General features: G+C 45.7%; 1 protein-coding gene across 1 annotated transcript in view; it reads left to right on the top strand.

Moving 5' to 3' along the window:
- The window catches only part of Kcnq1 (potassium voltage-gated channel subfamily Q member 1), a 320,987-nt gene that overhangs the window by 83,121 nt on the left and 213,077 nt on the right, over positions 1–24,789 (top strand). Inside the window, exons 7-10 of the mRNA XM_041666328.1 lie at positions 5,511–5,621; positions 6,485–6,580; positions 8,078–8,200; positions 9,303–9,444. Of these exons, the coding sequence (XP_041522262.1) occupies positions 5,511–5,621; positions 6,485–6,580; positions 8,078–8,200; positions 9,303–9,444 (472 nt within the window). The remainder of the gene's footprint in view (positions 1–5,510; positions 5,622–6,484; positions 6,581–8,077; positions 8,201–9,302; positions 9,445–24,789) is intronic.

Genomic DNA, 24,789 nt, shown 5'->3' with positions numbered 1-24,789 from the left:
CAGGAAGTAGTATTGGTGGGAGAGAGCTCAGTGCCCCAGTTAGGAAGCTTGCCTGTGGAAGGGGGAAACATCCCAGAGATGTAGCTAGGCCTGCATGGGAAAGGGCAGACTACTCCAAGCCAGAATTCTCTGGTGAGAGATGGGCAGTGCTGACTGAGGCACAACAGGAAGTGAGTGGGTGACTACCCACAGTGTGGCTGATAAGTGGTGCCCAACCTTAACAGTGTCCAGCCTGGTGCTGCCCTGCCTGTGTTCCCAGCCTCCTGCAGGAGCTGCTTCCCAGCCCCCTGGTCCCTGGCCCCCCAGCCCTCGGCAGAGAGGCGCCCCCACTCCCACACCTGTGCAAACATCCGCCCGCCAGCCGGGAACACGGCCCTTTTGTGCCCAGCTTGGCACCGGTGCTCCGGCCTACTCTGTCAGCTGCAACTCAGGCCTCGGCCACAGCACACCCCTGGCCTGGCCATTGTTCCCATGAGGCCCTGTGCCCTTGGCTGCCCAGGACCCCCAGCACCCAGCTCAGGGGGCCAACAACCCCCATTCATTCAGCGGCTGTCTCTGCAGCTGTCTGGTGGGAGCAGCCCAAGGCTGTGTTCCTGGCACCTCTAGGGTAATCAGAACTTGAGTGCTACAGGACAGGGGCAGCCGGGCTCAGAGTTTTTTAGCCTGTGCCAATGAACAGTCATCTCCTTTGTCTCCCTTCATTCCACAAGGGGATTATGTCCCCACCCTGCTGCTCATCTGTATTAATGTGGCAGGGGGGCGCATGTGAGCACCCACAGGTGAGTGGTGCCCAACCTTAGCAGTGTCCAGCCTCGGTCAGGCCCCTCTATTATCTGCTGTACCTCAAGCCCTGGCCCCTATCACAAAGGGTGCTGGCTGGACCCTGGGGACCGGACTAGCTTCCCCTAAGATATGCTGAGGGTAGGACCAGGCATAGAGGCATGCCTGCAGGGGTGGGAATTGCTCTCACCTTGCTAGCCTGCAGAGGCTGTAATGAAGCCGAGGGTCCTCCTCTGGCCAGTGTTTCTTCACTGAGCAACTAAACCAGATGAATGGGGGCAGGAAAGTCTGTCCACTGCCCACAGGTGGATTCAGTATGTCCTGTTCTGTCAAGATCCCACTGTTCTGAGGACCAGAGTCTGAAACTGAGGCATGGGCAGGGCTGTGCTGGCTCTTGGAAGGTTCATTATTAAGTCTGGTTTCTGGTGGCCTGAGCATCCCGGGTTGTTCCTTTGTGTTTTACGTGGACACATATCACTGGATTAGGATCCACCCAGGGGACCCAGAAGGAAGGCTGTAATTTGGAATAAAACTAGAGTCTGTGTGTGTGACGGGGGTGGTGAGCCACGTGGGGGACACAGTTAAGTCCAGAATGTAGTTATCCAGGTTGTATTTTGCGGGGTTGCCTGTCTTCCCAGACCGTGGATTCCCACAGCTGGACTACAAAGGTGCCTGCTCCATGGGACTGTGTCCCCTTCCTCTGGTGGAAACACCTACATGGGTGTGAGGTCCCAGAACCCCCAGTGTAATGTCCAAGTGTGGCTGTGAAGCATTTGGGGAGCTCCTCAGGCCTTTCCTTTACTTGTGGAACAGAATGCATTTGTTTGTACTATGGTTTGAGTGGAGGGAAAAGCTGTTTCTGCAAACACGGGCTCCTCTGTTTAGTGCCTGGGGTCTCTGAAAACAGGCGGCTGCTGGGCTCTGTTTACCCCGAGTGGATAAATACAGAACTTCAAGTGAGCAGACTTGATCCCCACCCTGCCTTTCAGTCCTTTAAAAAAAAAAAAACCCAGTCTGACTGGGCTTCTTTCCTCACCTGGAAGCTCTGGAAGGTTCCCACCTTCCAGGCTGGATTGCATCCTGCAGAGTCAGGCTAGAGGGGCCTTGGTATGGGGAGGTCTCCTCAGATGGTCACATGCAAACCCTGTGGAACTGTCTGTGGGAGGTGTCATTCTTCAGGACTGTTCTGACTATGGAGACATGAAGGCCAGAGCAGGGGTCAGGGCTTGTAGCATTCAGCCTTTTCCTCCTCCATGTAGGTTCTATGAGTATCATGCAGTAAGGGCTGAGAGCCTGCCAGGACCCTTTCTAGTGAGCCCTTCCCAAGGAGAGGTCTTTATCAGATGGCTAGGAGTCTACAAAGTAGGCCCATTTTCTTGTGGTTGCTGTTCAGTAGCCAGTGCCTACAAGATGTATTACATAGACTCAGCAGATCTGGTGATGGTGGTGTGAAGCATGCTTAATAAAAACTCAGATCCGAAAGCAAAGCAGCCAGCCACTGACTCTTACCTCGACCTCAGTCCTAAATGGCGACCTTGCCCCTAGGAATCTCAGAATGAGACTGAGATCTGTCTCCTCTCATTTTATAATCCTCTCTAGTTCTGGGATTAAAGGTGTGCACCACTGGGATTAAAGGCATGCACCGCCTGGTTTCTATGGCAACTAGTGTGGCTACTGGGATTAAAGGTGTGTGTTATTGTTGCCTGATCTGTAAGGCTGGCCAGTGTGGCTGTTTTAATTTTCTGATCCTCAGGCAAGCTTTATTTATTAAAATACAAGTGAAATGCCCCTCCAGGGGTGCACAGGGGTTTAGCTCATGCCATCAAGGATGTGCCTGCGCAAGTCTCAGGAATAGAGCTTCCCAGGTACCCTTCCTCCTGGAGGAAGCAGATGGCCTCAGAAAGTAGTGAAAGATGAGATACAAGGGTGACACAGTGTGACACCACCGTAGAGACCAAGCTGTACTCACATTCCATGCCCACCAGGTATCAGCTGTGTGGCCCTGGGTATGCCAACTAGCCTCTTCGGGCACATCTAATCCATGAGTATGAATAAGAGTTAAGTTAGTGAGCATGCAGGAAGCTGAGCTCCAGCAATGACTGTTCTGGGCCAGACTGCCTCCAGACTCAAAAGGAGAAGACTAGGTACCACTAGCTCCGGAAGTCCTCCCAGTCTCTTCTTCCTTCAGCCTATTCAGGAGGAGGAAGGGGACCATGAACCATAGCCTGCCCCACAGGTTCTGTCATTGGGACAGCGATCTACTCAGGTGACCTACTGTTGGTTGGATCCTGGAAAGGTCCCCTCTGTTCATTGTCCCAGAAGACTTGCAGATCTGGCTGTTGGGGACAGGTTCTAGACAGCTCTATAAAATGGCCCATTCCTGAGTTGCTGTCTCTGTAACTTCAGGAAAAAGAATTTGACAGGGACAGAGCACCTGAGAGTGAGGACTCATGAACTGGACTGGAAGGTCTGTGGTGGCCCAGGGAGAAGGAAAAGGCTCCTAGTAATTAGGTGCCCTCCAGTAGGGGCTGTCCAGCACTCAGGACCCCTGCACTGGAGCCTCCTCCTACTGATCTTTAGGGGAAAGGCAGGAGCATGGCCGCAGGTCTCTTCCCTTCATTTCCTCCCCACTCACCCGTGCTTCTTCCCAGCTTGCCATCTAGACCATTACCCTTCCACTTGTAGAGATGTTTTTGTTCTTTTCTTTTTCTCCCACTTTTTTTTGGTGGGGGGGGGGCTGGGTTTTATGTAGCCCAGGCTAGCCTCAAACAAACCATACATGACCTTAAACTCTCACTGGTTGCAGCCCAGCTCTGCCTTTGCAAGTAGCTCCTGGCATGTGCCTGACTCCCTAGAGAAGGCAGCTGTGGGCCAGTGCTCACATGTGTGGTGCAGGCCCTCTGGGAAGACACTACTAGCGAGGAGCTCAGCTCCCTTGGGTCCTCTTATTCAGCAGCCCTCTGGCAGCCATGCCCTCAGTCCCAGGAGTGACTTGGCTTCAGTTTACATTTTCAGAGCTGTTTCAGGTGTGTGTGTGCACATAAGATGTCTGGACAGCATGTGCCCTGGCTGTCAGTCATGGGCGTGACCTCTAGACCTCTTTGTGAACTTGTGCAGTGTGTATGCACACCCCCATGGTCTCGGCTCTGTCGGTGGTGCATGTTCCCTCATGTGTATGGGAGTGGGAGTGTGTGTCCCTGTCTCCATGTGAGGCACATTTCCAACTGTATGGCCACATATGTAGAACAGGGTGGTCCCTTTAAAGAGCCCAGTCATGAATGGCTTGCTATGCCCTCTGTTTGTGTGTGGGGTGTGGATTTGTTTAAGGATAATGACATTGTGGGGAAGATTTCATGTGGGCAGTTGTGGGAAACACCAGTATGTACCCTCTACAGCCTGGTGCAGCCCTGAGGGGGGTGGTCCAATGGTGGCCTGGGCCAGCTGTGGCCTGTCCTGTTGGTTGCCATCCAGGGAGACTGACCTGTTGTTTCATGACTTGTTAGCATACTGCTAGAGTAATGAACTTGGCACTATGAGGTGACTCCTGCTGTCCTTGTCCTCTGTTCCCCTGCTGTGGTTGCTCAGAGTGCTTCCTGGGCTGCGAGCACCCATCTACGCAGCCATTCATGTGTGCCTGGTCACCTCTGACTCCCATACTTCTCTTACCTTCCCCTCTTCCTCAGTGGACACTGGGGAACAGCAATGGTCCAGAGTGCAATCTGTCTGGGAATGACGTGGGCAGTGATGGTCTGGAGGGATTTGGAGCTTCCTCTCTGGGCCTCCCTTCAGTTGAAGTCTATTAAATGGTGTTCCCCAGGCCCCGTCCTTGCTGACCCTGTTGGCCAGAGGTCACTTAGGGATTCTCATGTAGGTCTCGGCTGGGTGGTTGTCACTTGGACCCCAGTGTGGCAGCTGAGGCATCTGGAGTGAGCAATTGGCTCTCCCGTCACACTGACCTGCCTTAGCTGCAGGGCTGACCTGGACAGCGTGTTGTGTTCTCAGTGGCTGTGTGTGAGTGTGTGTGACACCCTGGTCTCCCCAGCCCAAGGCAGACTTATGGTGTGATCTAGTAGTTAGGCACAGCCAGGGTGGGCCCCCAAGCCCCTCATCAGAGGCCTCAGGAGTAAACCTCAGATGACAGATGGCAGGGGGTGACCTGGGGGGGGAGCAGCCCCTCACTCCTATTGTCCCACTGCACACCCTGGACGCTGCTCTCCCACCGAGAAGAAGGCTAGCGCCTTGTCTTATTCTCTCTGAAAAAGAAAATGAAACATCTGGATCCCTGGGCTGGTGGCAGGAAGCAGCATGTCAACCCCATCCTGGGGCTTTGTGGACCGCTGGCCTCAGTGGGAACTTCCGGCCTCCTGGGGGCCAGTGTACTGCAACTTCGGTGGCCAAGACAGGGCTCCTTGGGATGGGGCAGGAAGCCTGGCCCCTGTGGATGGGCTCTGAGCTGTTTGCCTGTCCTGCACATCCCAACCTCTCTGCAACCCCAGGGCTGTGCCATCTGTGGTAGTCAGAGCTGAGGGACTAAGGAGACAGAAACTTGAACTAACCAACTTACCACAGTGCTGTTCCTGGAACTTTCTCAGAACTGTGCCTCACTATTATGGTGAACAGGGTTTTAGGTTGGTCTCTCTTGTTATGAAGATACTGTCTTGGAACTGGCGGGTGTCCTTTCTGAGGTTCTCAGCCCACCAGCCACTGACTGCTGTCCTTCTTCCTTGTAGGTCACAGTCACCACCATCGGCTATGGGGATAAGGTACCCCAGACGTGGGTCGGGAAGACCATCGCCTCCTGTTTCTCTGTCTTCGCCATATCCTTCTTTGCACTCCCAGCGGTGGGTGCCCAAGGGGACCCTATCCTCTGTTTCCCCTGCATCCTTGCCCCAACTCCTGAGCCTTCCTTGAAGTAGAATGAGAGGCAGCCTGTCGTGACCCTTGACAGAAGCAGTAAGGTCCAGGGGAGCAGACTGGGCAGAACCTGTAGGCCTGCTCTGCAGCTGGGAGTGACTCTGTTTCATGACCTTTCCAGAAACCATAGACCTATGCCTACACATGTGTGCTATGTGGGACACACACTGGTTACTTGTATATATGTGTCATTGTAGGTATCTCTTATACATATTGTGTGTATATACTGTACATGTGTTGAATTTATAAGTATCTGTGTTGCATTTGAACAGCACATTTACCACATGTTCTGTGTACATGTGTTCATATATGTATCTCTGATTTAATGTGTGTCATGTGTACACGTATATTTGCACATATGTTCCATGTCTATATAGTATCCGTTGCATGAGTCTCTACAGCACATGGGAGATAATATGTGTTCATGTGTCTGTTGTATGTGCATGTGTGACATATAGGCATAAGTTATAACATATGGTATATGTCTCCTGCATGGCCCCCTATTGCTAAGGTAACACCCTTTCTCTGTCACTGCTTTTCTTGGCTACCCTGGCTGCAGTAGCCGTGGGCTCCTGGTCGAGCACAGCCTCAAACTCCTGCTCCCTGGGGCATCTGCTGTGTCTCCTACCCACCTCCTGGTGGTGGCTGCCTTGCCACAGCCCTGGGCACTGTGCATGCCTGGTTTCCAGGTGCCTTTTGCTCCTCTTGCTCTTCCTTGGGGCCTTTGTCCTTTGTTGAGTATTGGCCAGCATGACCCATGTGACAATAGACACCTTGTGTCCCTTACCAGGGGATACTTGGCTCTGGGTTTGCCCTGAAGGTCCAACAGAAGCAGAGGCAGAAGCACTTCAACCGGCAGATCCCAGCCGCGGCATCCCTCATCCAGGTATGTGCTGTGCCCGGTGGGCTGTTAGTGCTATGTGCTTGGGCAGTGAAGCCCCTCCAGCCATGCCTACTGCCTGAGAGGAATGGGTCCTTTTGCTGTGGCTCCTCCCATGGTAAGGTGGCTCTCTGGCAAAATACCCATTATTGGGATGGCAGGATGGGCACAAAAATGCAGGACCATTACTTCCTATACTATTCCCATTGATGGCCATACTTGCAGGGTAGCATGAGGCCTGACCATAGCCACTCAGCCAGTCTGTACTCTGCCAGTCAGCCTGTGTGGACAGGGACAAGTCAGAGAGAGGAGGCCTAGTGGACCAGGACCCAGCTTTTACGGTGACCAGTGGCCATTTGTGGGAATAGTAAGTACAATAGTCAGACAGCACGGGCCACTTCTCAGAAGGTTGGGAGTTAGTGACAGCAGAGCCTGAGAGCAAAGAGCAAGAAGGCTCTAAATATAACTGAAGAAATGGTGGGCTTTGCTACTGTTCTCTAGGCCCTTAGGAACACTCCAGAGACCTGGACTGCCCTTCAATGGTAAAGAGAACCGTTGCAAACTGGGTCTCTGGTTTTTATTGCTAACCGAGCTGAGGTCAGGTGAGGACTCTGAGCACGGGTGCTCTACATGACCAACATAGCCTGAGTGTGGACATAACCATCTAACCAGAGTAGTGGCTATAACCACTGTGTGAACACCTCTGGTTCAAGTGGAGCTGCCCACATAGGGTGTGCGTGAAACATACAACCCTTGGAAGGGCCTCTAAACTGTCCTGGGTCATAGGTATCCCTGCCTGGGTTTGGTGTCTGTGTTAGATTCCTGTCACAGAATGGGGCTGTCTTCCCAGAAGCATTGCCAGCACGTAGAACTTTGAACCAGTTTTGCTTTCTTATGCCCATAGGGCCTCTAGTGACAAAGCCATTGTGATATGTCCCCATAAGAGGTTCTGGCATGTGTTTCTTCCTCTTCTTGCTGCCTTGGTTCCCTCAGGCCCCTCCAGGGTCTTTTGCGGGTCACCTTGCTGTAATGTAAGGGAAGGGATTGTCCCTCTAGAATGCTGGCCAAGAGATTCCTTTGTAATCATCAGAGGCTCCTCATAGTCACAGGCTAGCACTTGAAGCCTCGAGGAGGCCTCACCTCATGCTGGTCCCTGCTGGTGTTCCACACCCTGCTGGTGTTCACACAGGCCCGGGCAACCCTTTTCCACTATCTTTCTCTAGGTAAACCCAAGTGTCTAACTCTGCCTTAGCTGATGTGTCTGAGGTTTGCTCGAGGCCACTCTTCAGGAGGGATTCAGGTCACAGGCAAAGGTCTTGTTAGCATCTGAGTTATGACTGATAGTTGACGCATAAGACAGTTCCCTTCCTAGCCCTAGAGGGCCAGTTCCTGCTGCCAGGGAAGGGGCCTGGGGCTCTGGGAAGAGCTCAAGGTTTTCCAAGAGGTACCACTGAATGGCTGGATCAATGACTTCTCTTTCCTCTCCCCTCTATCTGTTATCAGACTGCATGGAGGTGCTATGCTGCTGAGAACCCTGACTCATCCACCTGGAAGATCTATGTCCGGAAGCCTGCCCGGAGCCACCCTCTGCTGTCCCCTAGCCCCAAGCCTAAGAAGTCTGTCATGGTAAGCAATCTTACCAGTCACCAGAATGGGGATTGAGTGTTAGCAGCTCAGGAAGCTGGAGAGGCTGAGTGTGAAACCCTAGTATTGCCATTGAGGGTAGCGCTCATTGGGGTCCCACCACCATTCAGAGGAAATCTGACCTGATCCCTGCTGTCCTCATGTCCTCTGCCCTTGGAGCCATATTGGACCGGCCATGCCAAGACCAGGATAGGTCTAAAGAGAGTACTTCTGAAATAGGATGGGCTGACTCCATCAACTGCTAAAAGAAAGCTCTTGAGAGGATCCTGGTGCTGGTTTTCCTTGTTGGGTAAAGCAGGCAGAGGGGAAGGTAGGAGCTCTAGATCACAGAGGAGGGAGGTTCCAGCAGCTGTGGGCAGGAGACCTGTCATCTACCTGGAGCACTGAGGAAAAGGTTGGAGCTCTTCCTCTTGCTGGCCCTCACTTCACTTTCCTTGAAGAGACAATCTTCCCAGCTTCCAATTGTCACTGGACACTTGAACTTGCTCTTCCCTTTGCCTGGATGTTCTCCCTGGCTTCACACAACCTGCTTCCCCACTTTATCCAGGGGACCCCTTTGCTTGTTTTGGTTTGATTTTTTTTCCCAGACAGGGTTTTCTAATGTGGCCTTGGCTGTCCTGAAATTTGTTCTGTAGACCAGGCTATTCTTGAACTGACAAAGATCTGCCTGCCTTTGCCTCCCGAGTGCTGGAATTAAAGGTGTGTGCCACCACCGCCCAGCCAGGAGACCTCTTTAAAGAGGCTCCAGTGCTCCTAGTGTATCTCCCACCATTTACTTTGCTGCCTTGGCCTTCAGCCATACTATTGTCCTATTTTTATTTTTTTGGTCTGTCTGCCTTTCTTAGGCTAAGGCTCACAGAGGGCCACTCTGGGCCAAGTCACACCCTGATCCCTCCAGCAACATCAGCACACTGAAACCTCACTCCATCAATGTTTGAGGGTGCTAGAGCTCAGCCTCTGACCCAAGTTCCCTCAAGGGTACATATCTCAAGGCTGGACTCAGGACTCTACAGGTGCTGTGGGGCTGGTTGACGATCTGGCAGATGGTGCTCAGGAGCTGCCATTCATCATGTGAACATTTTAGGTAAAGAAGAAGAAGTTCAAGCTGGACAAGGATAATGGGATGAGTCCCGGAGAGAAAATATTCAATGTCCCTCACATCACATATGATCCTCCAGAGGATCGGAGGCCAGACCATTTCTCCCCTGAAGGCTATGACAGCTCAGGTAAGCAAGCACACATGTGTGCAGGGCCAGGGCCCTCAGTGCTGACCCTGTAGCAGCGTCAGTCTGGCTTGGGGAGTTTCCATGCCACCCCCAGTCCTCTCCTGGTACTCTCTCCATAAGGACCCTTTGCACACACAGTCTCTGCCTAACTTGGGAGCCCAAACATAGCTTTGAGGTCTCTGCTACAGGAGGATGGAAGGCAGAGTAGACCTGGAAGTTTCTGAAAGCTTTGATGCCGTGTTCCCCTTGCCTTTCCAAAGGAAGTACAGTCTTCTGAGAGGAGGCCTACAACTGCCTTTGACGTTGGGGGTCAGCATGGCCTGACCTTGCCACAAAAGGGAAGGTGGAACATACGTCCTATTCACTGGACCTCTCTTTTTCAGCACCCAAGTTTCTGTATTTGAAAAATGGCTAGGGTGACCTCTTAGAGATTTGCCCACTGACAGGGAAGTCCCGAGGTGAGGGTGGTAGAGATGAGGCCTCTGCAGGCTCTGGAGAGCCAGTGAATGGTTGGTGAAATCATGGGAACATATGGAATTGGGGTCAGCACCTTGATGGACAGACACTTCTTAAAGCCCTAGGTTTACATCTGCTCTCACCAGAGCTGTTCCTCTATATTCATCCCACTGTGGGGCTTGGATGAGGCCTGGCTCATGGGACCTGGTTATTAGACTGCAGGCCTGTCCAAGCTTTGGATGTTGGGTCCCAGTTCAAGTTTTGCCTTTGTTAAGCCACAGCGAGGCTCTGCAACACTTGAGAAGGGAACGTGGAGAGGTCAGGCATATTTTCCAGGCCACAGAGTGGGAATGTGGCATGCCTCCAGATATGCCTCTGGGTCACCAGATACAGGGCAGATAGGCTGTGAGCACTCTTGGCACCTCCTTCCTTTGATCTGGAGACACCTTTATTGGGGACCACAGCAGGAGCACCAGGTATCCACTGACCAGAGAGACTTCTCTGGAGGTACATGTACTGTTTCTGTTATCACGGTATATTGTTGAGTACTTTCCCATGAGACACGGCTGCATGGGTCTAGGATTCTCACATTCCTGGCCCCAAATACAAAGTGGAGACTTTGAATTTGCAGCATAACCCTTGGGAGACAGCATAGGTGGTTGTGGAAGGAACCCAGTTCTCCCTGCAGCTCTCATTATCTCTCTGAAAACTTCAGTACCCAGCTCACAGTGAATGACTGAATTCTCTAGCAGCTGTCTGTAACTTGATTTGAATGGTTCTGGCCTTTTTCCTCCTCTGAGTCAGTGTGGGTATTGAGATAATGATCTGTCACTGGGACTGGGATGTGATTATACTTACCACATTTTTTTTTTTCTCAGCATCTCCTGGGAAATCCCTTACACTGTCCTGCTGACTGATTCCTCTCAGGACTATATACTGAGGCAAATGGTTCAGCTATCCCAGTGTCCACAGGTTCTGCATCCTCTGACTCAATCAGTTAGCAGGTTATTACATGGCAGTTGTTTTTCTAAAGAGTCTGGAGATGTCATACGGATGTGCAAGAAAGTTCTGTGTAAATGCTTTCCTATTTTATCTAAGGGACCCAAGTATTCATGAATTGGGAGAGTCCAAGTACCACTTTCTGAAAGACAGGGAGGAGAGACCTCACAAACATTCCCAAAGTCCCTGCCCAAGATGCAGTCCTAAGTGGAGGGGACATCTGACTGAAAGTACAAAGAAATGATAGTTAGGCCTCAGCACTTGAGGTTGGGGAGAATCCTCATCCTATTGGAGAGCTGGAAGGTTGAGCCAAAGGCATAGGTGTTCATCTCACTTCCTCTTTGACTGTTTGCTCACTCTAGCAATGATAGAAAACCCAGGGCCTAGTGCTGGCTCCTGTGGGCCTGGTTTCTGCAGTCAGAATCTACCCTCTCATTCAGGATTATTCCTGCTTACCTTCAATGAGTCCCAGGCTCCAAGGGAAGGCTTCATTTGAGTGTCCTGTTGGAGACTGGACATCCAGTTTCAGTATCTGGGCTGCCAAGAGTTATGCCAAGCCTTATGTGCTATGTGGTCAGGCAGGAAATAGGCACTGACATTGCATCCTTGGTAGGATGTGAACTAAAGATCCAGACCGACAATGTGTATCCAACACTGTCTCCTGTGTTGATGCTATGCCCCTCTGTTATTCTGTCATTTAGGCTTCTCAGATTTCTTCCCAATGCCTGGGACCTGCTAGAATGTGTTGGTACTAAGTAGAATGTTGCAGAAACTTGCAGCTTGTTGGCAGTTGTAAGGACAGTTTTAGGTATAGCAGAGGATGACCAACAATATTGTTCCTCATCCTTCTTCTCACAGGTGTTAGGGCCCCAGCCCACCAAGTTCAGCTTGTCTGGGGGCAGCAGACCTGTGGCTTGTGTCATTGTTCCCACTACTACATCTTGGCAGGAGGGTGGGAAGTGTTTGAGAAAGAGGCTGTAGCTGTTCTATGCTCCTGAAGACTACCCTAGGCATCCCGTCTGTCAGGACCCAGCCTGGGCCCCACTCTACTGAGCGCCAAGCTGCTACGTCCTCATCAGATGGCATGGGGATTTGGCTCAGGGCTGGCCACATCTCCATGAGCCCCTGGGACATATTCCCCGCCTGCCCACTGGAGCGGGCACAAAGGGCAATTGTGCCAACAAATGCCCAGTGCCCCTGCAGCTCTGCTTCAGGGGTAGGATCATTGTCTCAATGCAAATAGGGGCTTTCTGCTAATGCTAATGGGCAGGTTGGGCGTGAGCGGAGGCGGCAGGGATGCAGCCCTGTGCCTGCCCAGGAGAAGCATCACTCGATGTTTTCTGAATACGGGGCAGCAGTGTCCCTGCCGTCCATTCAGCCTGCTTAGTGTTATGAAGTCCGCAGTGATGTCTGTGGCATGTTAATGAGGTACACGAGCGGAGAAAGCAGCACTGCTTGTGGAATACTCCCACACCGCGCTGTCTCTTTCTATTAATGAGATAAGTCAGCCTAGACCAGAGCCACCAGATTTTGGAGACTGAGCTACTGGTCTGGTCCCTCTAAGGACCCAGGGCAACCCCTACCCCACGGGTTACCTGATATACCCAAGTCTCCTTATCTAAGAGGCTCTTAGGAATCTTGGACACTCTGGCATGGAGACGGGGTGCTAATCCCAGTGGGGGAGGGATATCACTGGGAAAGCCCCAGAGTGTCTGCTCCCACGAGGCAGATCCCAAGCAGTCACACTGACGTTTAGTGCCAGGCCAAACCAAGACTTGGACCTCATCTGTGTGTGAGAACTAGGAAGCCATAATCTTGTCCTAGCATAGGACACATACCTGTTCATGGTGTGCAAAAATCCACATGCAGACAGTCCTTTCAGTGTATGCTGAAGGTAGAAGTGGCCTGCAGTGCTATCCCAACCAAAATGGCTGGACAGAGACCCAGAATCATTCAGGGACCTCCCAAGGATACACACATATCCTAAGAAAACTCTTCTAGGCTCACCTATGAGATGTGTGCAGGTATAGTGGACTTGGAGTGGTGGAAGCAGGTAAGGGAAAGGATCTCTTCCCAGTCTACCCTGCAGTGAAAATGGGGGTGTGCCCCCTTAAAGAGATGCACTGTGAAAAGCAGGCAGGAGTCTGCTCCTCCCCCAGAAGGCCCACCTCTCTTACCAGGAGACAGGAGTAATGCCAACAGCTTAGAGAGGACACAGGGAACTATCTAGGTCTGATAGGCATTGCCCTTCACTCTGGAGGACTCAAGCCACATGCCACTAGCATTCAAAAGAGATTGATATCCAGGTCCAAGGAGAAGGTGCAGAGCAAGGCCCAGGGCCCTAGATCATGGAGAAGCACAACATTGGTGACCTGACTACTACTGCTCTTAGGAATCCTGAGTACTCACCTGTGACCTTAGTGGACATCTAACATACTGGCAGCCATGGAATGGGTGCATTTATGCAGAGATCCTGCTGTGGGTGGGGCTTGATTGTTCCCACAAATGTAGTAGGTCTTCCAAGGTGTGTCAAGCAGTAGCCCTGACTCCCAGGAGTTCACAAAGCTGTCAGTGACAGAGGCATTTTCTGGGTGCACTCCGCTACTCCAGCCTGTGTGTGAATTTCTATGGCTCCCATAGAGTCACATTTTAAATACTTTTATGATCTCTATATCATGCGGACCCATCTTTCGAGCCTCAGGAGACCTGGGTGTGTTCTAGGTGCTGTCACCCTGCCTGCCCCCACAATACACATCTCTAGGCTGCTGTTGCCCAGTGTTTTAGTTTTGCCTATTCAAACAATCCTCTGCATTACTTGTTCACTGCTGGTGTGAACCACTGAGGCTTGCTCACAGATTTAACTAGACTTCTTTCTTCTGGGAGTCTAGGCTTCCCCCAGGGATGGTCTTGGTGAGCATTCAGCTGCAGCTGGATTATATCTTTTTATTGTTTCTTGCTCCTGGATGATGGTTCAGTTGGGAAAATTGTATACAGACATCTCTTTGTACATGACCTTTTCACCCCTGATGACTCTGAAAATTCTGAGTTTAGTTATACAAATATGATGTATCAAAGTGGTGGATCATTTTTTTTCAATCATGGGGTGTGGTACTGACTCTTGAATCTGAGGTCATATATCTTGCATCAGGCGAGCAAAGTGGCTCCCATATCTACTAGGAACTGTTGTGTACATATGTATATGTGTGCGGGCCAGTGGACAACTTTGGGTGTCATTCTCAGAAACACCATCTCCTTCTCAGAGATGGAGTCTCTCATTAATGAGCTCTAGTTTATTAATCAGGCTAGACTGGCTGCTCAGTGAGCCCCAGGAATCCTCCTGTCTCTGCCTCCACACTGCTGGGATTGCAAGCACGTGTCACCATATCATACAGTTTTGTATGTGTTCTGGGAATCAAACCAAGGTCTTCATGTTTGTGAACCAAACACTTTCATACTGAGCTATCTTCCAAGTCCCCTTCTTGAATCTTCTACTGGACCGTCTCACCTTATCCCTGGCTGCCTCATGTCTTTCTTAGGCTACTCATACTATGTTTGTACTTGCTGCCATTCCTAACTACAGGAATGTCTCATCCACTGCCTTACACATCTAATGAAATAGTCATTTTAGTTATTGTATATTTCCTATTTCCTCATTTCTGTATATTCTCATGTGGACCTTTAAATCAGCCTTGGTTTTAGCACCTAATACCTCTCTCATATTTCATTTTACAACTTTTCATTTTGAAGTCATATGAACATGTTTATTTTTTCAGCCTCTATTGATAAATTCAACATCTGCAGATCCTGGAGTCTAATTTCATGTAGTGTAGACTCTTGTTTATAGTACCTTTTGTCTGTGGGGTATCTTGGGAAGAGCACATATCTGGGGGAGGTGCTATATCTTCTCTCATATAGGACAGCTCAGGAAAGCCATGCAAGGTCTTCAGGGCCTCAGCTTTGGGCTAGATTTTCTAGAGAGTTCATGTACTGGAGTGGAGGCTCATCTCTTGGAGAGCAGGTCCCTGTCATGCAGGTCAAGCAGGGCCCTTTGCTTTTATACATCAGGAAGAATAGAGCAAGACCAGTGAATTTCCTTCATTCCCCTACCTACCAATGTGTGGGCTTATTTATTTGCTTTGTTTTTGTATGTTTCCCTTGAGTCTTCTCTTTTGATAATAGGTCTCTCTAAGGCCTAGTTTTACACTGGGGAGGAGTCCCAGTTATCACTTCTTGCCTTATGAAGATTCCAGATTCACTTTCTTTCTTTAGGGGCCATCAGAGTCCACATGTGGCTACTCAGGTAGGCTGAGATACAGGCCACCTGGTTCAGGCTGAATGTGTTCTGCCCTGCCGCACCTGCTCTACTGTCAGTTCTCAGGCTGATTCCAGAGCTTCTTTTACAGAGGAGCGCAGAGGTATGTGCAAGGCAGCCATTCTGTTTCCACAAACTTGTCTAGGGACTTCTTGCAGGGAGCAGATTTTAGGTCTGCTTGCTGCTTAACACAGACGCTTTCTCTTTGTGTCAGAGAACGTTCTCTCCACATAGGCCAGAGCTTATCTGCAGCAGATTTACAAACCTACTTCAATTCTTTGGGTTGTCTTGACTGTGGAAAGGTCCTGGAATCTGTAACAGGCACCCATGTTACTATGAAGCAGGTGGTTTATAGATTAGCCTTGGGAAACTCCCAGTGTGAGGTCAGTGCCAGCTTCAGAACAGTTCTTCTGTGACTTCTCAGTCTTCCCACTTTGCTGCATCAGAGCCACCAGGGTGGGAGAGCAAGACCTGATGTAGGACAATTGTAGGCTTATAGTGCCTCTGCCACCTGCACACGTGTTCTGGGTCTCAGGTGCGATAGTAGCTCAGGACTTTGGCTGGACTTGATCAAAACTTCTAATGACCCTCCCAGTTGTCACAAATGACCCGCAGCAGCCTCCATATACTGAGGAAGTTGATCAGGACTTTGGGGTAGAGAACCTACCTCACTGATGGGATGTAGGCTATGGAGGGGCCAGTAAGAAGGCTGATCATAGTTTCTTAGGTATATTTTGAGCCTGGATCAGAACCTTCTCATCAGCACTGCATCTGGCTTCTCATTTCTATTCCCAGTGTCCTGATGACTCTCCCTCTCTTTGGTACTGCCACTGATAACACATCCTGCATTTTTACCTCCTTTTTTGTCACCTCAAGTCTAGTCTTCATAATGGATGAATAGATGAATCAGTGGGCCCACCTTGGAAGGAATTGTGAACTGGTAATGGCTGTTGTATACCTAGAAGGGTCATGTGACTTACAAGAGCCTGGTTTCCCCGCATCTTTCCAGCAGTGCCTTACTTAGCCATTTCTGTCTTGTCCCATAGCTGGACTTTCCCACCCGGTACATCTGCCTAATCATCTTCACATTGCAGCCTGTATCTTTAAGAAAATACATCTACTTTGAAGTTTTAAGAGATAGAGTTTTCTGCTCATATTCACTGTAAAACATGAATACAGAGAAGATGATAAAGAAAAAAACAGCTTTTGTCTTATTGCTGCTAGGTTTTGGACAACTGTCCTCTCCCTGGCTACACCCCAGCTTTGATGACTGTCATCCCTGGGTTGGGTCCACATTGAATGCTCAGTTTTAATCCTGCTTTTATCTACTTACTGTGACATGAGCATTAATGCCTGTCATTTTAAATTCTTTTGAAACTGGTTTGTGTTGTTTCTAGGCAAATATTTATGCCAATAATTTTGTGGTGTTCACCTGCTACACAGAGTCTGAAAGCTAGCTTGGCTCTGATGGGAAAGTGCTCCACAAGCTTTAAACTTTTTATTTTGTTGGAATTGGGTTCATCACTTTACTCTTCTGAACAGTGATGCTTCTGGCATTTAAACTTATTCTCCAAAAGAGGAAATACAGTCCCAGATTTGTGACTATTTAGAAAAATAATGATAAAAATATTCCACATCAGATTCTATGGTGTATGTATGAGGTATGTATCTATTACTAGTGTTATATATTTTAATACCTCTATTGCTGGAGATGCTGTAGTTAGACATAAAGGTCAAACTAAATGCAGATCCAAACAATACTTTCAATCAAGTTGACTTAACTAACCCTGGTAGAACGTTCCTCCCAACAACAGCAGAATAAACATGGCTGCCAGCTACAAAGAGAGCACATGCCAAGACAGATCATATTCTGAGCTGTGAAAAAACTTCACAAACTTAAAATTAGTCAAGTCATATGTCCTTTGAATACAATAAAATTAAACTAAAATCAATTAAAAAGATGGCAAATTCTGAAATATATGGAAAGCAAAGAATGTGTCACTATATAACACAGGGAGAGAGAGGAAATCTAAGGAAAAAAGACAGACTGTTTTGAATCAATTGAAAGTGAAAACACAAAATGCAACAGTTTAAAGGCACCGCTAAAGCAATTCTTGGGAGGAACAGATAGAACCGTGCAAGCACTTCAGAGAAGGCCTCACACTGGGACCTATAAAACTGCTAAGTAAACCAAAATAAGTAGACACAAGGAAATAAGGATTTGAAGAAAAAAGTAGGAAAATAAAAACAGGAAAAATAATGAAACTCATGTTGATTTTTAAGGCCAGGAAAAAAAATCAATAAGTGACTAACCAGCTAGACTAAAAGAGAAAGAGTGATGTCGTAACTTGTCAGTGTCAGAAATGAGATGCTCGGCTTTGTGCAAATGACAGGATGTAAAACCACAAGACTATCCTTCACAACTCTTTGTTACTAAAGTCCAAAACTTAGATGAAACGGCAGATTTCTTGGAAGAGGTAAAATGCAGGCAGATGTAAACCAAGCATCATCTGCTAATACCAATGAAATAAAAGAATACTCCAGAACCATGTTGTTTTCCTGATGAATCCTGGCATATGTTTAAAAGAGAGCAAAATCTAGTTTCTTTTTTCAAAAAATGAAATAAAGGGATCCTTTTAAGTTCTGAGACTAGCACTATCCTGATATGAAACCTAGCCAAAAAATTACAAAAAGGAAACTGTAGATAAATATCACTTGTGAACACCAAGTCAAACATTTTAAGCAAAATGATCAATTAGGGGTCAGGAATACAAAGTTAGTTTTAATTTTTTTAATTAGTAAAATGAACCCTATTAGTAAGTGGCAACATAAAGACATAGCTTTCTCAGAAGATGCTCGAAAGTATTTGGAAAAACTTGGCAATGACTGATTACAAAGTATCTAATAGAAAATAGAAGCTTCCTCGGGCTGAAACAGGTTATTAACAAAAAAAACCCTGCAGTTAGTTACTGCATATTCAGTAAACCAATTTTTCCTCATATGTCAGGAACATAAACATCTGATCTTAACACTTTTATTCAACATTAGGTTGGAGATGTTTGCCTGTAGAATAAGGTAAGAAACAGCAAATTGGAAAAGAAGTGAAACAGAATTTGTAGACTTCCTGGTTGTCTGTAGAAAATCTGATGTGTCAGATTGGCCACTTGATTATGCAGATTCAGTTCAGCTGCACAAAGTGGCTTTGCAAAAAGCAATTCTACTTCTAAATTCTAGCTGCTAATAAGCCAGAGTTAAAAACTTTTAAATACTACTCTGAGTAGCCTTAAAAATGTGAAACTATGCTAATGAAACTAAGAAAAATGAATGTAGACACATACTAGGTTCTCAAACTACAGGGTTCAGGATTGATTTCTAAATTCAGTAGAAAGTCAAAGACCAGCATGCAGATAGCCAGAATAACCAAAGCAACTTCGAACATGAACAAGGTTGAAAGGTTACCTGGATGTATGGTGTCAGCATAGAGAAGCAAATAAATCAATGAGACAGAATGGGGGTCAGGTGGACCTTTATACTGACAACTAATTTCTAAACCACATGTGAAGGTTATGGGTTTTTTTGCAGTGGGGGGGGGACAAAATGGAAAAACTGAACATACATTTCAAACATTTTTATCCTCCTCCACAAAATCCAAGTCAAAATTGTCATAGAACTGAATTCAAAGGCTAAAACTTACAGGACACACAGTGTAGTTAAGGATATCTTTGACACATCAAAAGCATGCAATTGGAATAAATTGGCCAGACTTCCCAAGCATGCATTTTTGAAAGACAGATATTGAAAGAAAATGTTTTTGTGTGTTCTGTGTTGTGCATTGCATGTAAATGTACAATTGTGAATATCTGTTAATACCCATGCAGAGGACAAAGAATTAGTATCTTTTTCTATGGCTCTCTACCTTCTTTCCCTGAAGCAGTCTCCCATTGAATTGGAAGTTCAGTGTTTCAGCCAGACTGACAGGTCAGCAAGCTCCCAGGATCTGCCTGTCTCTGCCCACCCCACCTGCAATGCTAGGGTTATACATATGTGCAGCCATGACAGGTTTAGGGCTTTTTAAAATGTGGGTGCTGGGGATTTGAACACCTGCATTTCAACACAGTTATCCATTGAGCCATTACCCCAACCCTGAAAATATTTTAAAATCATATTCCTGATTTTTTTGATTTTGATTTTGTTCAAAAAATAAAAATTCTCAGAATAAAAAATTTTCATTGAAAAATTCATATAATATGTGATAGACACTCTAAACTGAAAAATAAGAAAAAACACATTACAAAAATGGGTAAACTGTTTACACCAATACTTCACAGAAAGGAAGACAATGAGACAATGCCCAGCATCATTAGTTATTGAAGAAGTTCACACAGATAGACACTACTTCATAACTACTAATTGCGTAAAATTAAGGAGACTGACCAGGTGTTAGTGAAGACATTAAGGAACTTAACCATCATCTGTCATGGTCACAATGTCCTCCTCAGCAGTTCAGGGACTCTGCAAAAACAGTTCAGTGGTTTCTTTTCTTTCTTTTTCTGTCTCTAGCTCTTTCTCTCTTTTTTTCCACTTGGAAACATTCCAAGCACAGTCAACATTTGAAAAGAGTTTTTCAAATGGAATACTACTCAGAAGTACAAAGGAATGAACTACTGATACACCTAACATGGATGAATCACCAAGTAATTACAGTGAGTGAAAGAAGCCAGACAAAGAGTTCATACTGTCGCCTTCTGTTACCACAGCACTCTAGAAAATGAAGTCTAACCTAGAGTGACAGAAAGGTCAATAATTACCGAGGGGTGGAGCAGTGGTAGGGGAAGTCCAAAAGGGCAAGAGGAAGCTTCTGGGAGCACTGGATATGCTCATTACCTTAATTGTGGAAGCGATTTCAACACATGTCAAAAGTTACCAAATCCTACAATTTAAACACGTGCCATTTATTATATGCCAGCTGTACCTCAGCAAAGCTGGTAATAGAATATATAAAATTTGCACAGCAGAAAATACGAAAAATAAGTTTTAAGTGGTAACCTGGGGAAACAGTTTCCACCCATATTGTAAGCACAGAGTGAATTATTTTCATTCAGTTTTTTCAAAGCTCTTTACATTGAGAAAATGGGAGAATTAAAAAAAAGAAAATGTTATTGATTCCAGGGTAAAAAGATGATATGTGGCTCTCATATGAGACAGTGTAAATACAAGCAAGGGTTATATCTTTGATTATTAAGTAAAAGACTGGTAACTCACAATGGATGAGTATATGTGGAAACTTAGCCTTAGTTATTGATGTTGGAAAAAAAATGGATGGAATCTCAGCGAATATCAAAATTAAAACTGTGCACAATTTTTAACTCTTGTATAAATTTATACATTTGCAAAGTGTTTTTGTCTGGCGACATTGATGTCTTTGATTGCAAAGTAGCAAAACACTGCAAATTACTAATATCCCCATCTATGAGATATGTTTATTTGATGGAGATCCTTCAATCAGTTATTAAAGCTATAAGGATAGCTTTTCAGCAGTATGAGGGACAGCCCTGTTATCTGATCCTACGAGTAATAGAATCTCTGGCTCAGCAGAGTAGGACAGGTTCCACCATGCCTTTGGCATGCAAGTTAGAAATCTATCTGTTCTGTGTTCTAAAAGTTTGAAAACATTAGAGCTATGGTCTCTTTAAAGGTTAAATAGTGGCTAGCAATAAGGCTCAGTGAGTTTGTTAAGATACCTGCTGCCAAGCCTGATGACCTGAATTTGATCACTAGGATCTACATTTTGGGAAGAAAGAACCAATCCCTACAAGTTCTCTTTTGGCCTCCATACATGCTGTGAGGTGCACCCACCACCACACTACATGCACATATGTTCACACACACACACACACACGTAAAAAAATTTAACGTACCATCTGGACCTAATACAAAATCTTAACCTTTTTTAGTCTTTTCTGTGGTAATGTATTCTAAATTAGTTTAGTGCATGCTTTAAGGGATAATTTATTCATTGTTATGTAATTTCCTGAAGTATTTCAACTGTGATGCCACTTGGTAGCAACTAATTTTCTTTCAGTAGTTTATGCTCTTTCTATAAATTTTTCTTGCCTGTACTTTTATAGTTTTGCTTTTTTCTTAGTCAACTTCATGAGAGATTTATCTAATCTGTTAATTATTAAAATGTTCTCTTATCAAAAAACTACCTTTGTCTATATTTGTTTTCTTCTTAGTCATTTTGGGGTATGATATCTATTAATTCCATCTTCCTAATTATCTTTAATTTATGTGTTTTCTTTTTAAACTTAATTAAGAATAATATTTAGTTCACTTATTTAAAGTCCCTTTACCAAGAGGCATTTTAAAAGCTATAAATTTTCCTCTGATCACAGCTATAGCTGTGATATGTAGGGCATAGTATGAAATATGGTCCATTTTATTCCCCCCTTTTTTATAATTTTTGTGTTATGTTTTTCTCTTTAATCTAGAGTTCTTTTAAATGTTTGCTTAATTTTTAAGCAATAAATTTTTATAACTGTTATTTATTTCTGGTTTAATAGGCTTACAGCGAAAAGATGCAGTGTGTGAAAGCCCCAGATTTCTTAAAAGAGCTCCTTTGCAACATCAAAGTCTAAAAATCAGAGCGTTATTTTTGTAATTTGTAACTTGGGATGTGACCTGTTCCACATACCTACGTAAAAAGAGTCCTTTATTTTTGGGTACGGATTTGTATGCATACACAGATAAAATACACGAAGATGGATTATAAATCCATCCATATAGATTTACTTATTTATTTAATCAGTCAGGTCTATTTTGCCCTATATCCATCCCACCACAAGTATTTTGAATATTTCTAAGTATTTTGAAATATTGAAATTAAATTATTCCTTTGCAGTTGTGCTCTTTAAAGAGAGACAAACTTATAGTGCTCAGAGTACTTACAGCCATGCTCCTTGAGGTCACAGCCCTGTCCCACCATTTATTGTTGTGGTCCTGATCCACCTACTGCCTTTTCATGACTCTCTTATACATTAGTGAAATGAAGGTTCTGTGGGAACTACAAGATGGCTCCCTAGGTAAAGACACTTCCTGCCAAGCCTAATGACCTGAAATCAATTCCCTGTTACCCATATTTTAGAAGGAGAAAACTGGTTACCATAAGTTGTTCTCTGATCTACATGCATGTGCACGCACACACACACAGAGGCACATATGTGTACATACATACGTATTGTGCAGAGACATGTATAAATTAAAATGTAATTTTAAAAATGATAGGAAAAACTCCTACTGCCTGACTGCCTACTGCAAGGATTGCTGTAGTGAAAAAATATGATGATGTAGATTGCTACCCAGCATGCCATGAAGACTCTGGTATCTGCCTCCTCAAATTTGACCCCATGTTCTATCAACACCAGACCTGTTCTCTCTGATCAGACAGCTTTGTGCTCCACCTTCTCCCATTTTCGTCCTCATGCCACAAATCTTGGGGGTGGGGATTCTTTTTCTTAAACTTCCTTAAAATTAGCCAGGTGGTGGCGCACGCCTTTAATCCCAGCACTTGTAAGGCAGGGGCAGGCGGATCTCTGTGAGTTTGAGACCAGCCTGGTCTACAAGAGCTGGTCCCAGGACACGCTCCAAAGCTACAGAGAAACCCTGTCTTGAAAAAACAAAACAAAAACTCCCTTAAAATTATATAATAGTTGAGTATAATGTACATATATGATCTTTATGTTTGCTAGGTTCTCCTCTGTTACCTACGCTGATAAACAATAATTTTATTCTCTAATATTTTTTTCTGATGCTCATATGATACACAATGCAATCAAACATACATGTCATGATGGAGCCTTATTGTTGTTTTTGAACAAACGGGGGCCACATTATGCATGATTTTCTTCACCTTCTTATACAGTCGTATCACTACAGCTTCCTCTGCTTGCAGGAACAATTCTATTTATCTCTCATTTCTATTCCAATCTAAGATTATATTGTCTACTTCATTCCTCTTAGTATACCTAATCCACAATGTTCTTGGCTGCTTGAAATATACTTTACTTGAGGTTCAAGCTAATTTTCTAAAAGTCTTTCTTAAACTTACTTCCCAATGTGCAGGTTTTTATTTCTATGCAGTGAACTTCCATAATGTATTGGTTTTCTGAGGTCGTCAAAACCAAATGCTGAATTGACAGGCTTCTCACAAAACAGGAGGGCACAAGACAGAGATTAGAGTACCAGTGGGTTGTTTTTCTCTTAAAACCTTTAACTTGCACATGGTCTCTATATCCCTGTGTCTTCACATAGTCTTGTCTACACAGTCACACTTTGGGACTCTCTGTGTGTCATAATTTCCCCTTATTTATAGGCACACCAGTAAAATCGGACTCAATTTAACTGTCTGTTTAAAGGTCTGATCTCCTGTTACATTCTGAAATATTAGAAATGAGGGCTTCAACTTGGGAAACTGGTGGGGATGGAGCTCAACCCCAAAAACAGGCATGGGTTCACTGTTAAATTGCATGCATGTTGCCAGGTTGCTTTCCTCAAATGCTGTCTGACCTCACATTTCCACAAGCAGGGTTCCCCTTTCCCGGCATCCCTGCCAGCCATTATTGGCAGAGCAATTTTCCATCTTGTTAGCCAAGTGGGGCAGGGATACTCCACTGCGGAACCATTGACATTTGGCAAGAGCTAACTCTTTGTCAACTGAATGTCCCGTGTACTGTAGGATGTTTAGCAGAGTCCCTGGTCTCTGCCAGGATGCCAGCACAGCACACCCTCAGTTACCACAACCAAAAATAAAGTAACCCACAACTCTCTATATATTACCAAATTTATCCCCCTCAGATAGGGCAAAATTGGTTCCAGTCTGAACCACTGGAATACTGTGATATCTCATAGCTGATTCTTGAAACATAACAAAACTGTTTTATTCATAAGTAATGATGGACTATAGAAAAATTGCAGGAATGAGGATCTTCATATCCTTCATTAAGATTTGAGGTAAAACTTATTAACATTAAAACCTCATTTCCTTTTTCATTTCAATGTTTTTATATGCATACTTGTACACTATGTTCCTCTGGAAACTTGAAAAGGCATTGCACACTTTACAGTCCCTCACCCCTAGACATTTTGCTGTGTATTTCCTAACAATTTATTTCCTAACTGTACTAGTTTAAGGAGGATGACAATATCACATTTCCTCCCTTTGAAAGTGATATAATACACATCAACTTCTGCAATTAAACATCAATATAGCCACTGAAATAATCCAATGCCTATGTTCCACTTTTTTCAGTGAACACAACACAATCCTTTGGTGCATCTCCACCCACCCCCCGTGCAGAGTTAAGTCCATGTTCCATGTTGCCCTTAGTCGTGTATCTTTAATTACCATGAACTTGCATATTTCTAGTTTCTCTTGGTCTTTACTAACATCAAAATCACTTTTTGAGGATTTTTTTATATTTATGATTAGATCCAGATTGTATATTCTGGTATATTCCACAAAAGATACAGTATTTTTCTTAGGATGCCATGTCCTGAGTTAAATGATGATCTTCAATAGT

The sequence above is a fragment of the Microtus oregoni genome, unplaced genomic scaffold, assembly GCF_018167655.1.
Source record: "Microtus oregoni isolate MIOR12 unplaced genomic scaffold, Mior012 000016F_ref0000370, whole genome shotgun sequence".
NCBI lineage: Eukaryota > Metazoa > Chordata > Mammalia > Rodentia > Cricetidae > Microtus > Microtus oregoni.
The sequence above is the reverse complement of the archived record's forward strand: the minus strand, read 5'-3'. Positions and strand labels throughout refer to the sequence as shown.